The sequence below is a fragment of the Clarias gariepinus genome, chromosome 26, assembly GCF_024256425.1.
Source record: "Clarias gariepinus isolate MV-2021 ecotype Netherlands chromosome 26, CGAR_prim_01v2, whole genome shotgun sequence".
In the NCBI taxonomy this organism is placed as follows: domain Eukaryota; kingdom Metazoa; phylum Chordata; class Actinopteri; order Siluriformes; family Clariidae; genus Clarias; species Clarias gariepinus.
The window spans coordinates 5383904-5397616 of NC_071125.1; the positions used below are offsets into that span (position 1 = coordinate 5383904).

The 13713-nt window shown below is 40.7% G+C and overlaps 1 protein-coding gene across 1 annotated transcript; it reads right to left on the bottom strand.

Annotated features, from left to right (window-relative positions):
- Nucleotides 1–7703: 7703 nt before the first annotated feature.
- Nucleotides 7704–10699, bottom strand: fam110d (family with sequence similarity 110 member D). Its single transcript, XM_053487526.1, has one exon. The coding sequence runs from the start codon at nucleotides 10108–10110 to the stop codon at nucleotides 8854–8856; it is 1257 nt and encodes a 418-aa protein (XP_053343501.1). The 5' UTR covers nucleotides 10111–10699; the 3' UTR covers nucleotides 7704–8853.
- Between the last annotated feature and the right edge of the window lie 3014 nt (nucleotides 10700–13713).

The following is a 13713-nucleotide window of genomic DNA, read 5'->3' on the forward strand; positions in this document are numbered from 1 at the left end:
CAACAGAAGGTCCTTTCCCATGGATACCAGATGGAGTTGAACATGTCTATAGCCTCAAGCCTCACCTGATTGTTAGGGAAATCCTGAACTTGTCCCAAACCCCCTCCAGACTATAAGCTTCAATGTGAACGGAGAGATGAACAAGCACAAATTACCGACAGAGAATCTGCAGTAAATTATTTGTAAATCCATCTGTCAGCCCCCACGGTGTAATGTAATTAACATGATTAATAGGAGTTAACTGTGCCTCATTAGCCATGCTTCAGTTTCAGTGGCTATAAATTCTGAAACCTGAGAACCCTAATGTCCAGCCATACACACCAATCAGCCATGACTTTAAAACCAGTGACAGGTGAACTGAATTACACCGATTATTTTGTTACATCACGTGGACGAGCCGGGTGTGTTTGTGCGAGTCACTTAACTGGGAAGGGGATGCACTATGCGAAGAAGGCAAATTGGTGAAGGCAAGTTGGAGAATACACTTTGGGTGGTGTTTTATTGGGAAATCTTGTGTTCTGGTATTCATGTGGATGTCGCTTTGATATGTACCACCTTCTAAACATTGTTGCAGACCAAATTTCCTCCCTTCACATTAATGGTATTCCCCAACGCCATAGGTTGTTTTCAGCAGGATAATGTGCCCTACCGTCGTTCAAGAATGGTTTGAGGAATAGAAGTTGACTTGGCTTGCAATCAGATCATACAGCATACATGTGCTGGATAATCAAATTTATGGCGGCCTCACCTCCATGAGATGCAGTGTTAGGCCCCAAGAGCCGCCGCAAGTGGCCACCAGACGTTCCGCAAAGTTCTGCAAGGTTCGTGAGCTTCCGCGGCGAAAGATGGAAAAGTAATCAGAGCGCCTAAACTCGCGCTGAATCATGATGAACCATACTTACAGCCACCATACTTACGAAACCGCGTTGGTAACATTGGGGTATAATGTCATGATCCCAGAAAATACAGTACACATTCAGAGATCTTGTTGAGTCTAGTGGGCTCAATCTGCACCATTAAGCCCACTAGACTCAACAAGATCTCTGATTGTGTACTGTATTTTCTGGAATCATGACATTATACCCCAATGTCATTCCGCCAAAACATGTGAACTGTTTTGGCGGAAGGAGAGGGACCTATATTTTGAGATGTACATTGTGCTTAAACTTAACAACCCTGGTTAATGATGTTAGCCGATTTGTTAGTGCCTCACTAGTGACTGGGAACATCTCCTGTCTTAAACACATTTAAATAAAAGTATGTCTAAAAACACCTAATACAAGCTGATAGACTATGTTTTTATACCTTAACTACCTAAAATTGGGTAAAACAATTATTAAATAGTAGATTATAATATTAGTCAATTGTGATAACTTCTTAAATTTTTGGGGGGCGTTTCATGAAGAATGTTGCCAGCTGGATCAAAATCTAAGTTCTCCACCCCACACACTATCTCCCTTATTCTTCATGGAACATTTTATTTCCGAAGCACCTGCACAACCCAACTATTTATAACCGGCTTCATGGAACTCACAGCTAAAACATTTCCATCATGTTCAGCACATGCCGTGATTCTGTGTCTGGATGAACACGGACTAAACATGCCACAGCTGTCAGTTTGATCCAGTTTAACAGGGAGGTAATAAGATCACTTTATGTGATCCCTGGACACAGCATAAAGCAATGGTATGATGTATATCGTTGGTGCATTTTGTGCAACCTTGATGTGTACTGTTACGGCACAGAAAATATATATATAATATAATTAGTTATTCATTATACATAGACATTCATTTATTCCATCTCATTTTAGAAAAAAATCAACTAAAAATAACTAATAGTTCAAGTTCTAGTTCTGATAATGCACAACAATAAGCTCACTGTTAAGGCGGATTGCTCCGGTTCAATTCCCACTCAATGTCCAAACCCCAGCCACTCGATGCAGTGCCCGTCCCAAGCTCAGATAAAAATGGTTGCCTCAGCGTAAAACCTGTGCCAAGTTTTGTGCGAATCGGATGGTCGGCTGTGGTGACCCCTTGGCGAGACAAAAGACTAACAACAACAACATCTGGATCTGAGGACCACTACTGTGTTGTCTATTAAGTTTTGCAATGGTAAAAAATAATAAAAGAAAGTGTACATTAACAGAACACTTATTCTGTAAGGACCGCAGGAAGCCTGGAGCCTATTAAGGACACTCACATGGATATTATACAAGGGACAATTTTGGAAACACCAATTAGCCTACTTGCATGCCTCTGGACTGTGGGAGGAAACCTGCCAAGCACAGGGCGCGTATGCAAACTCTACACACACATATTTCTTAGGCGGAGGGAGGAGGCTACAGTAGGGCTGCCCGTTAACAGTACATTGCTTTAATAAAAAAGTGGATTAGTTACTTCAAAACAGCTGATTCGTGGTGTCCAAGTGTTACACTCTCTCACTCACTCTCACTTATCTTCTATACCGCTTTATCCTGTATTCAGGGTTGCAGGGACCTGGAGCCTATCCCAGGGTACACCCTGGACAGGGTGCCAATCCATCGCAGAAGACACACATACACACACTCCCATTCAAAAACTACGGGCAATTTGGGAACGCCAATTAGCCTAACCTGCATATCTTTGGACTCTGGGAGGAATCCAAAACACCCGGAGGAAACCTACCAAGCATAGTGAGAACGTGCACACAGAGATGGGAATCTAGCCTGGCTGGGAATCGAACCCGGACCCTGAAGGTGCAAAGCGACAGTGCTTCAGCCACATCATCATTATCATCATCATCAAAAGACATCGTAAACTGGAAGAAATTTGATTCAGCAATTTCTAGATATGATGTTGAGTGAAGCAGGCTTTCGTTACTTGCCAGCTACATTAACCTTTTTATAAATGTTTATCAATTCTATATAATGACACCTAATTGTCCTTATTGGTTTCGTCCTTCCACACTGACAGCTTAGCAGGCGTTTCAGCTCAACACTATGAACGTTCAGGTATCATGTTGCTCGTCAAGCTACAACCCCCCACAGTGGGAGTATCTCCTGATCTCAGACCCAAAACAGACTAAATGGTGTAATTTACCAAGATGCTTTGCTCCTTTTGCCTCGTCACAATTGTCCAGCATCTGCTAATATCATTAGTGCATTAAGTCAGTGTTGTTTGTGCCTAAAGGCCATTCAAAGGCTGCTAATCCCTGATCTGTGATAATGGATCCAGATGAATATTAGAATTAATTCTATGGTTAACTTGCATTCAAAGAACACACAGGTTAGGTTTTGATTTCCCAGCTTAGAGTTAACTAACCTTTGACATGCAACCACATGGCGTAGCTTTCATGTTTCATGTTTCTTTGAACACACCCTGACCCTTTTCTCTCTACCCGTAGTCAAAGTATCACTGAGAAGTTCTCAGGGCAGAGTCTCTCCCTTCCCCCTTCCGACCTTTGACCAGAAGCTCATGCATGAGAGAGTGAGAGGACAGAAAAGGACCACACTCTGATTTATAGCCTTTTGGTGCCATCTGATCCCTGGGAGAGAACGAGGAGAGGTGCTTAGATCCGTTTGTGTTCTCAGGTAGTTGTGTGAAGCTCTGTAGCAGATGCCACATATAATGCTTATTTTAGCAGGTCAGATAGTTGGTGAGTTTGTTGTTACGACTTAAGTAGGTTGGCGAACCAATACATTCATGTTACCTAGTTTAGTGATTTAACATAACCAGGTTTAATAATTAAATTCACGACTCTGAGCCTGATCTAGAAATATCAACCAACCAACCGAGGACCTCTATAATAATCCATGTTTATCATGGGGTTAAACAATTAATCTGTCTCTGACACTATTTATATATTTATCCTTGACTACTACAACCTGCTAACACTCCTTCTATGAGAATAAAATGTAGAAAATGCAAAATTTAACTCATAGCACCTATCATATACAGCGGTACCTCGGCATACAAATTTAATCTGCTCTGGAGGCGAGTTCGTAAAATTCGTAATGCGAAACACATTTTCCATAGAAAATAATGTAAATGCAGATAATTCGTTTCAGCCACCCAAAGATACCAACATTACCAATTTGCAAGACTATAATCATGTTTTTTTGCATATAAAAACAATAAAATTTAGAAAAGAAATGAAATAAAAGTGTCTCCATTTCCTACTTGTTACCATCCTTTTTTAACATTCTTAGGGCCCATGGTGCTATGTCTTTACCAAATCTTGCACAAAATACGAAAATACCCACAAAAAAAATCATAAACTCGCTTTCCTCGGATTTCTACTGACACGAACAAGTTTCCCGGACAGACGTGCGACTGAGCCAGCATTCAGTTCGGCTCGGTTTGGTCACTCAAATACAAGCTAAGATAAATTTCTGGCAAAATTTTAATTTTTAAGGTGGGCCAGGGCGTTCGTATGCCAAGGTACCACTGTACAGGGAAATGGAATAAAACACTCTTGTTGTGACGTGTTGTTATAAAAAAAATCAGTATCTTCCTTACTGGACAATTGTGCAAATTTGATGCACAGATTGTGTTTGTAATGCAGCCCCTAGGATGCTCTCCGCCACCGCTGTATAGTCTAGGATGTATATGACATAAGGGTTAAATGTGAGTTCCTCGGGATGTTTGCGCTTTACACAAATGAAGCTATTCTCAGACCTTTTCAAAACAAAGCCCTCTCACAGGTGTGCATCTGTGCTGGACTTTGTTGCTTCCTGCTTCTAATTCCATGCTTGTATGGCATCACCCTCCACCCCTGACACAAACGCACAATCGCGGTACTGTCCTCTACTCCACCGCAGACTAAATTAAGACACATCTCAGACAGGCATTCTGAGTCTAGCCCACAGTGCATATTTTTTTCTCTCTCTCTCTCTCTCTCTCTCTCTCATTTGCCGTCTTTCTCTTTCTGAATCTGACTCTCCCGCCCTCTCAGTCACTGTCTCTTTTATAATGTCTCTTTGAGCACATTTCTCTCTCTCTCTTTCTGTCCCTATCTGAGTCATGCACATTTCTCCGTCAGGCCTGGATGGCACGGGGATGTTAGAGCTGCTGACGCAGAAGAATTAGGCCAGATTTGCCACACTTCACAAACCAGGCTGTGCCCACGGTGCCCTCTCTCTGTCCACAGTCTCTCTGAGTCGCCACGCCGCAGTTTAGTCTACCGTGCGTTATTGACGTATAATGTGGCCGCAAATAGCAGTCTTGTTCGAACCTGGGGCGTTTTCCGAAGTCAGTGGAAATCTGAGCTTGCATTATTCCCTTTGATTAACACGCTATTTCTCTTTCTGGGCCAGAAATAGATTTTTGTCGCTACTGGTTGCCTTTGGAATCTAAGTATAGTAACAGGATTCGGCGGTAGTGAGTTTACAGTACATATAATTTGCTTTTAATGTGGCCTGAGTATTGGACTGAACGCTTCCTGAGGCATCCTTTCATGCTCCTTCCAGGGAACTAACACGTGGGTGCAAAGTGGTCAAGGTGTGACAGTTTTCACTGAACTCATTGGCACTGAACCTGTACCTCAAAAGAATTGAACCTGAAACACCACCAGTCATGGTTTCTGATTAGTCAGGAGGTGATGATTCACTGTCTGACAGTAGTGCTGGTTGTTATGTTGTTGTTTCCATGGTAACAGCTCATTCACAGGGAAGGGTAGGGAATGGTATAGTGGAGAGCACATAATCTATGGATAATAATAAAAAACAGATAAAAATGTACTATGCATGGGGAAACATATAATCATATATGATTTCTGTAAGGAGATGTTTATTTGGAATTTATGGAAGGAGTCTCCAGTGTCAGTGCTTTGTATGAGTCAGAGTTAATGTTGTAACTTTTTATGTTTTCCACAACAGGAAAGTCTTTAGAATGGATTATATGAGACTTGTGGTTTTTGGGAAACACGACAAGTTACTTTTTTTCTGCATTTTAGCTGAAAAAACAAAACAATAGTTAAAAAAAAGTTAAACTTGAGACCCAGTTCTTTGTGTCTATTAGACCCAGTTATTCAAGATAGAAAATATTTATTATTGACATTTTGACAGGCAAATAAGATAAACATTATTTTAAAACCTACCCTCGCTTCTATTAGAAGCTTTAAAGCGGCACGGTGGTGTAGTGGTTAGCACTGTTGCCTTCAGGGTCTGGGTTCGATTCCTGGCCAGGCTCGATTCCTGTCTCTGTGTGCATGGAGTTTGCATGTTCTCCCTGTGCTTGGTGGGTTTCCTCCCACAGTCCAAAGATATGCAGATTAGGCTAATTGCCGTTCCCAAATTGCCCGTGGTGTGTAAGTGTGTGTGTGTGCGCCCTGCAATGAATTGGCATCCTGTCCAGGGTGTACCCTGCCTTGTGCCCTACGTCTCCTGGGATGGGCTCCAGGTCCCCACGACCCTGAATACAGGATAAAGCGGTATAGAATATGAGTGAGTGAGTGAGTGAGTGAGTGAGTAAGAAATTCAAACTTTTTTATTGCCTAAAAGAATCATCCTATTGAAAACACTAATTTCTGATGATTTGACATCACTCTTCAAAAATTCATGCCTGACACCTGCTTTGGAATTGTGTTGCGATGATATATAGGTATGACTGTTATGAAACTGACTATATGAAACCTGATATGAAAATGATCATAGCAGTAAAAAATTACTGAAGTGTAAAAATGAATCTTTTAGTTACCGCACATGTACATAAAACACCTGCATTTTAGGTTTTGTCCAAAATTTGCTTCTTTGGTTTTGAAATATAGCTACAAGGCTGGTAAGCTTATAAGGCTGCTTTTGTGTTTTCTGTCATTGTATGACACTGTTTCTTATTAAAATGACCAGTAGCAATGTTTAACTTATAAAGACAAAAACATTTTTGCCTGGAGAGCACATTTTACGGAGATTTGTCAATCAACTTGATGCGTCCAAGCAAATGCTTCAAAAACTAAGCCTTTGGCTTTACATTATAAAATCTAATTAATGTTAATGCATTGCTTCGGATACAGTATGTATCCACCAGTCTTAAAGAATAAACTTGTTCTAAATGAAAACTCCTTGTTGCAAAGCTTTCAGAAAAGGCTTTAAAACATACCGTCAGTCAGGTCCATGTAAACCTTTACCTGGTTTGGGATTGCCACATCTGTATATGCGTACTGTCCTGATGGAACACCAACTGTCAAATCTCGCTGTGTCTTTACAGTTTTATAGGCTAATGCAAGAAAACAAAAAAAAAAAAGAAAAGGAAACTTGTGGAAGAAATAAGGCACCAAAATCAGGATGTTGCACAGCAGTGTTTGATAGCAGAGCTGTTGTATGCACCCACAGTGGATGGAAAAACAGAGAAAGGAAAGAAAGATGGGTGTAACTTGACCACCGAGACAAAACAGAGACCTTTTGGCTTGTCTTTGCTGATTTTAAATGGACCCTGGTGTGTCTGACTCAAGTGCACTACATGCTATGATTTCCCAAACAATAACAGGCACTCGAGACTGGGTGAAAAACGAGAAGAATGTCGGGGAGAGACAAGAAACACTTTAACCCAACCGTGACTCTTTTTCAGCAATAAAAAGCCATCCAACAGATGTAGGATACTTCTTTTTACTGGATTTGCAGTTGATAATATATTGGAACTTCTAGGTGTGAAGTTCGCTTTGGTTTCATGACATCATTTAAAAATAAATAGGCAAGAGACAAAATATGCTTCATTAAAAATACTTTTATTTTCATTGCCTGCATGAATTATAAACTTTTGTAAATATATTCAAAATCTCTTCTGGACAGAAATAAACAACTTGGTCTGTAAACATGCGCGAGAGAGACCTGGAGACATCTTGAGTACTTGGAGTGATTTGGGAGTCATGCCACAAGTGAAATGTTTAAATTAGTCTATGTCCGACTTGCCACCTCTGTCTAAATTCACCCCCTGAACCTGAAATTCCACAGCAGACCTCAGATTAGTTTTTCAAAAAACTGTTCTAAAAACGACCTAGCTATCTGAGTGACAGAACTTCTTCATTGTGATGAATGTGCCTTATTGGCCATTACACATCTGGCTCTGTATTGGGAGTGTGGTCTTAAGGACAGACATGTTGCTGAGACTAATTTGTCAAATTGGCTAAAGTAAGTTTCTGTATACTCTGTGGACCTGGAAATAACTTTATATGTTTTTACCAGGAGAAGAAATGTGATTGTCAATGCAATTTCTGAATAATTAGGATTAAAGTTGACTTTTTGAGAATCAAACTTTAACTTGGGATGTTTCTTTGGCATAAAGTGTTCTCCTAGACAAAGATGGTTGGCAGAAAATAAAATAAGTTTCACCCACTCCTACGCCAACTGACTACCCCGTCCCACCTCATTTCAGTGCATTAGTGCATAAACACATACTGTATCTGTTGTCTGTTGGATTCCAACGCCTGCGTTTCATGGGGAAAAAAAACCAACAATACAAACTAGAGGTATGCACGGTTCACTTCACACTCACACATCGGATCCCCAGCACAGGGAAATCTAAGTGGTTTTCCGTTTTTAATTATTCATCTATTGAGATGTACTTGAGCACAAGGCGCCGTTGTTCTTCAACAGCAAAAAAAAAGAACAGAACATACAAGTATTACTTATTTACAGACAGAATGAACTGCTGCAAGGATGAGAAAACTGAGATCACCAAATTATAGAAAGGAAAGTGAAAAGCGGTTGAATTGTTCACGCTCTGTTCACGATCAAATGTAAGACATACTGTAGATGTGCCGTTTATCACCTTTTCAAGTCTGATACACAAATATTATAAAAAAATGAAATGAATATAGTAGCTCTTCAAATGTGTAACAGCCAATACAGCACTTAGTCCAAGATTGTTATCTTTGTGCCTATACAGTCGACTCTTTTGGACCTTTGGGTCCTTCCCTCGCTGCGTTCTTACAGCCGTAAAGCCACTTTATCACGCGGGCATTCCTCTCGATGATTGACACGGCCGAGGGTACTTGCTCAGTCACTTCCTCCTGAAAAAGACCCTCCCCGGAATGCCGTGAAAATTCACTCGGCTCTGAGCCACCTTCCATTCCCCCAACACTCCTCAGAACCAAAGAGAGAGTGTCGACCGAGCTGGCACCTGATGGGAAGTTCTCAGGTCCAAGCCGATCCACCAAGTCCCAGTCAAGGCCGCAGAAGTCAAAGAAGCGCTCATGTTCAGACAATGCCAGTGACGAGCAAAGTCGATTGTCTGATTTAGAGCGCTGGAGCATCAACACTGGCTTCCACGGATCCATATCATTCTCATTCATATTCTCCATGGTGTTTCTGAAGGAATTGGTCAATCCAAAGGAAACAGGCTCCTGGAAGCTGCTATTGCCGTTGTTTGACTCTGTCCTACTGGATCGCCTTGTCCCATTCCCACCATCTACAGTGTCCCTGTCAATAGACCATGACATGCGTGAGTCTCCGTCCCGTGATGAAGACTTCTCTTCACTGATTGTCAGCTTATCGTCATTTCTGCCGTTCTTCTCTCGCATAGAACCTTGAAAGAGCCTGCGTACAAAGCTGTACCCCTTTGTCTCGGCACTTGAGTTTCCATCGCCGTTTCCCATCGGACTCTTACATTCTTTCTTCTGCCTATAGATGACCAAAGAGTCAGGCCGCAGCATGCGCTTCCCAATGCTCCGTCTCATCATGGGTGCGCTGTGTGGCGCCACCAATGGTGTGCCGTTCGGGCCCCTCAGAGTCGGCAGAGGTGCCCTAGTGGAGTTGTTCTTGTTTTGCTTCTCTACCTCGAGATACAGAGCTCTGAGGTTTTCCTTCCTGGAATCGTCCTCATTGTTGTTGTGGGGTGAGAGAGGGCATGAACTGAGAGGCGTGCGTCGAGGCAGGACTGGTGTCAAGGGTGTTGGTGCAGTGAAGGTGCGGCGTGATGGCGGTGGAGGTGTCGCACAAGGAGCTAGCATGGGTTCTTGCTTGGTGTTGATGACCTGCTGGCTCTTGACATATTTGGCCTTGTCTGCCTCTAAGCGCTCCACAGCACTAACAGAGTGGCCCCGATTTCCACTGTCTATCTGCCTACGCAGGTAATCCGGGCCCTTGTTAAGAAGGCGCAGGGGCGAGGGTGAGCCGACTGGTGTTAGGGGCTTCATTATTTACCTCCGCACTAGATAAAAAGCATCCAAACTGAAGGCTTACGTGCCAGTGTCCCTACGAGATGGCCACTTTTTTATCACGGGCTGGGTGCTCAGGAGCAGAAAGAATCCACCAGAACTTTTAAATGTAATTATCAAGGATATCCATGTGATGCAGGTTACAGCAGCTAAGTTTTGCTATACTTAGTGTTGAAATCTGACAAGAACAAATTGATCTAAATGCAGTATTTATACACCCACTGGATGGGAAGGGCGAGAGCAAATCCTTTTTTTTTTCAACTGCAGTCCCAAATGAGATGTTCCCCTTACCACAGAGAAGCAGAAATAGAAGTCCCAATATGCCTTTAAGTCCAAATCTGACTTTTCTTTCTTCTCCCCTCTTTCAGAGTCCTCCAATCTTTAGAGAGTTTACTTTTCTTTTGAGAAGGTCACCAAGAGGAAGGAACACGATGGCACTTAGCTGTTTGCTTTTTGATAGCCGTCTTGGTTTCTTTGAGGTGAGACTTTTGTCCTCCAGACTCAGGCTTGCTGTGACTGGCAGTGGACTAGACGTGTTGCTTCTTTTTTTCCTTTTAAACTATTCTGGAACCCTGTGAAAACAAAAGGTAGAGACAGAGGTCAGATGGTGAAACTTTTTTTTGAGCAAGTTTGAATTGGCATGGGATCAGATCCCTGTAGTTTCCTTCGTGCATCGGCAGACATATCCGGACCGCGAGCTGAACCTAGAGCTTCACATCTTATCTAAAAGAACCATGCTTACAATTTAAGCAACTCTTGAGTGCTTTACTCATATATAATGCATGAACTACTCAGGATTTCACAGAGACAAGAGATTATGAATCTAATGCACGACCACTGTGAGCATAATTACTGATAAGTCTAACATAATTACATATTTTTTCCAAAAACATTCTTCCTGAACTCCAGGCACAAAACTTATATGGTGTACATCTTGTTACTTCAAGATCGCAGGTTAAATCTCAGCTTTATTAAAAAGAAAAAATAATAATGAAGAAAAAATAAAACAGGTGGCCACCATGTGTCTAGTCTCATATCATCTCTCATATCTCAAGCTTTCTCGAGTGGAATTACCCTAGACGCGTGGCCTGTCTGAGGAAGTTCCATCGTCAAATTGCATAATTCAAAACATGACACATCAAAGTGCTATTTTAGCGTATCCTCTTCTGTCATATGGCGAGCCATAACTGCAACAACAACAACAAAAAAAAACAATATAGAGCCTGCTGAGCTGGAAAAAGCTGGCTGACCCAGTTAAAAGTAACGAGTGCGGAAATGATCTGGCTTCCCGGCTCTGTTGTTTGAAGAGCTTGTAGTAAAAGAGTATGTATTACCGCACACTCAGCCTTATCCTGACAGTAAAACTCAGACCTGCGTTCAGTGGAAAATCTGCTTATCACTAAAATAAGGCAGGAGAAACTCTGCTTTCTTTCATTAATTACCGAGCACTCGTGCACTTGGTTTATGAACTTTCATATTGTACATCCCGCTCCAAAAAGTAAGTACACCATACCCTCATTCCCAAAGCCTCCTCCACAGCCTCCTGTCATAAATCAGCCCGAAGTGAGGACTGTGCCTTTCCCAGATGTCAGGGAGGTTGGGAAAGCAGCTATTGTTTGGGAAAGAATTCAGAACAGGTGTGAAGAAAAAAAAAAACACAAGCCTGGATCAAGACAGGGTGAGATGTTGAGAAGTAACCAGGGTAGTTGAGCAGTATATCACTTTAACACACACTCATTTGAAAAACTTTCCATTTTCCATTTTTAACTGTATGAAAGAGTCCACGTTTTTTAAAGTCTGTTTCATGTTCACTATTTCAAAACTGCACAGTGGTCATCTCAGATACATTTTTACTATTTAAGGTCCCATATTTTGCTATTACTTCTCCCTTGTTGTTCCAGTAGGCTGCATTACTACCAACTGTAGGTCTGACTCTTCCTCATCTTCCAAGCCTTTTACAATCCAGCCTTACTCTAAAAAAAAATAAAATTAAAAATTAAATGCTTTGTTCCCTGGTCTTGCCTTGTCTTGCTTTGTGGCTCGAACGTTTCATCTACTTTTAGCTGGTACTTCCACACACTCAATCTTCTTTACATGTTCCCTCTTAGTGCCTTTGATTGGCATCCTGTAAGTTACATTACTACCACCTATAGATTTCACTCTCTCTCAACTTCCAGGACCTTTAAGAGTTTCCAGTCCAGAAAAAAAAAAAAAAAGGAAAAAATAATGCTTCCAACCCTGATCCATGACTCCACATTCCAAAACAAATTTCTTTTTCTTTAACAACTTAACATAGGTCCCAAAAAAAGGGTGTCTGGTAATGCTCCAGCTGAAATACTCCTTCAGATAATGCATGTGGGGAAGGGGCTCCCTTATATGAGGTCATATCAGGGGGTGACCTGATTGGCTTGTTTAAGCCCCAGCCAATAAAAAATAAATTATTAGAAGAAAGAATGAACAAAAAGCATGAAATATATTTATTCTTATTTTTTGTTTTGTTTCTATGCGCAGACTGGAGACCCATCTGGATGCCTAAAAAAACTAGCAGCGGTAAAACTTTAAAAAAAGTGGTAAAAAAAAAGCCTTTTGTTCTGGTCCTGTCCAAAATTGAAGACCTTTTGGCCTACAATTCATATTGTGAAAGAAATATTCACAATATTTCAAAAATATACTACGTTTAGTCAGGGTGAATTCCTCTATGGGTTTTCTGCAGTAAACAATTTAAATATAAACTCTAATATAAAATATAATATAAAATATAATTGTCTCGACGCTGAGTGTATCTGCTAGAAAGGCTATGATAAAGAAATTATATAGAAGCCGGATACAAAATTGTAAATTTCAAAATGTAAATGCATATATAAATGTTATATGTCATATTATAGTATCATATTATTAATATCATATTAATATAATAAACATCACACTATTTTTATTTTCCTAAAATGTGTATAAATTTTTTTGCCTGACTGTATATATATATTTAAAAAAAGTTCACTGTGAAGATATTTATCTACATACAAATATTTGAATAATATATGTGATCCATAATAATCTTTAAAAAACAGCTTCTTGCTAATAAATCCCTTACGGTGATGTCACTGAGTTTTCTAAAGGAGTAAGATTTTATGCATTAGGACCCATACATTATTTATACTGCAGCAGTGAATTAAATTAATTCATGGCTCGTGCTCATGATCTACTAGATAATAAGCTGTGATACTGTTACTAGTTAATTCATGTCAACTTTTTTAAACTAAAACAAATAAGCATATCAATTGCTAAAAAAAATAGTTCTGGGCTAAACTAGCTAAAAAATTCAAGCTAATAGAAACTAGCCAGCATGACCACATGTGCACTTTGCTAGCAAGAGTGTCTGCTAACCTTTAACCATTATTAACACTTTTTAACCCCTGAAGGTTAAGTATTCTTTTAACACTAATGAAGCAAATTAAGGCTATTCCCCTTTCCCTGTGATCTTGCCTCTAAGACCAAAGACCATCTGTGAAATACAAGCAGGCCCTTTCCTTTACTTAGCGTAGCTATGTACTGGTTCTCTCTCAGGTGTTATAATTAACCCCC

Bases quoted from the DNA above. Each gene is read 5' to 3' on its own strand.
- fam110d (XM_053487526.1), bottom strand. From the start codon at position 10,110: ATGAAGCCCCTAACACCAGTCGGCTCACCCTCGCCCCTGCGCCTTCTT.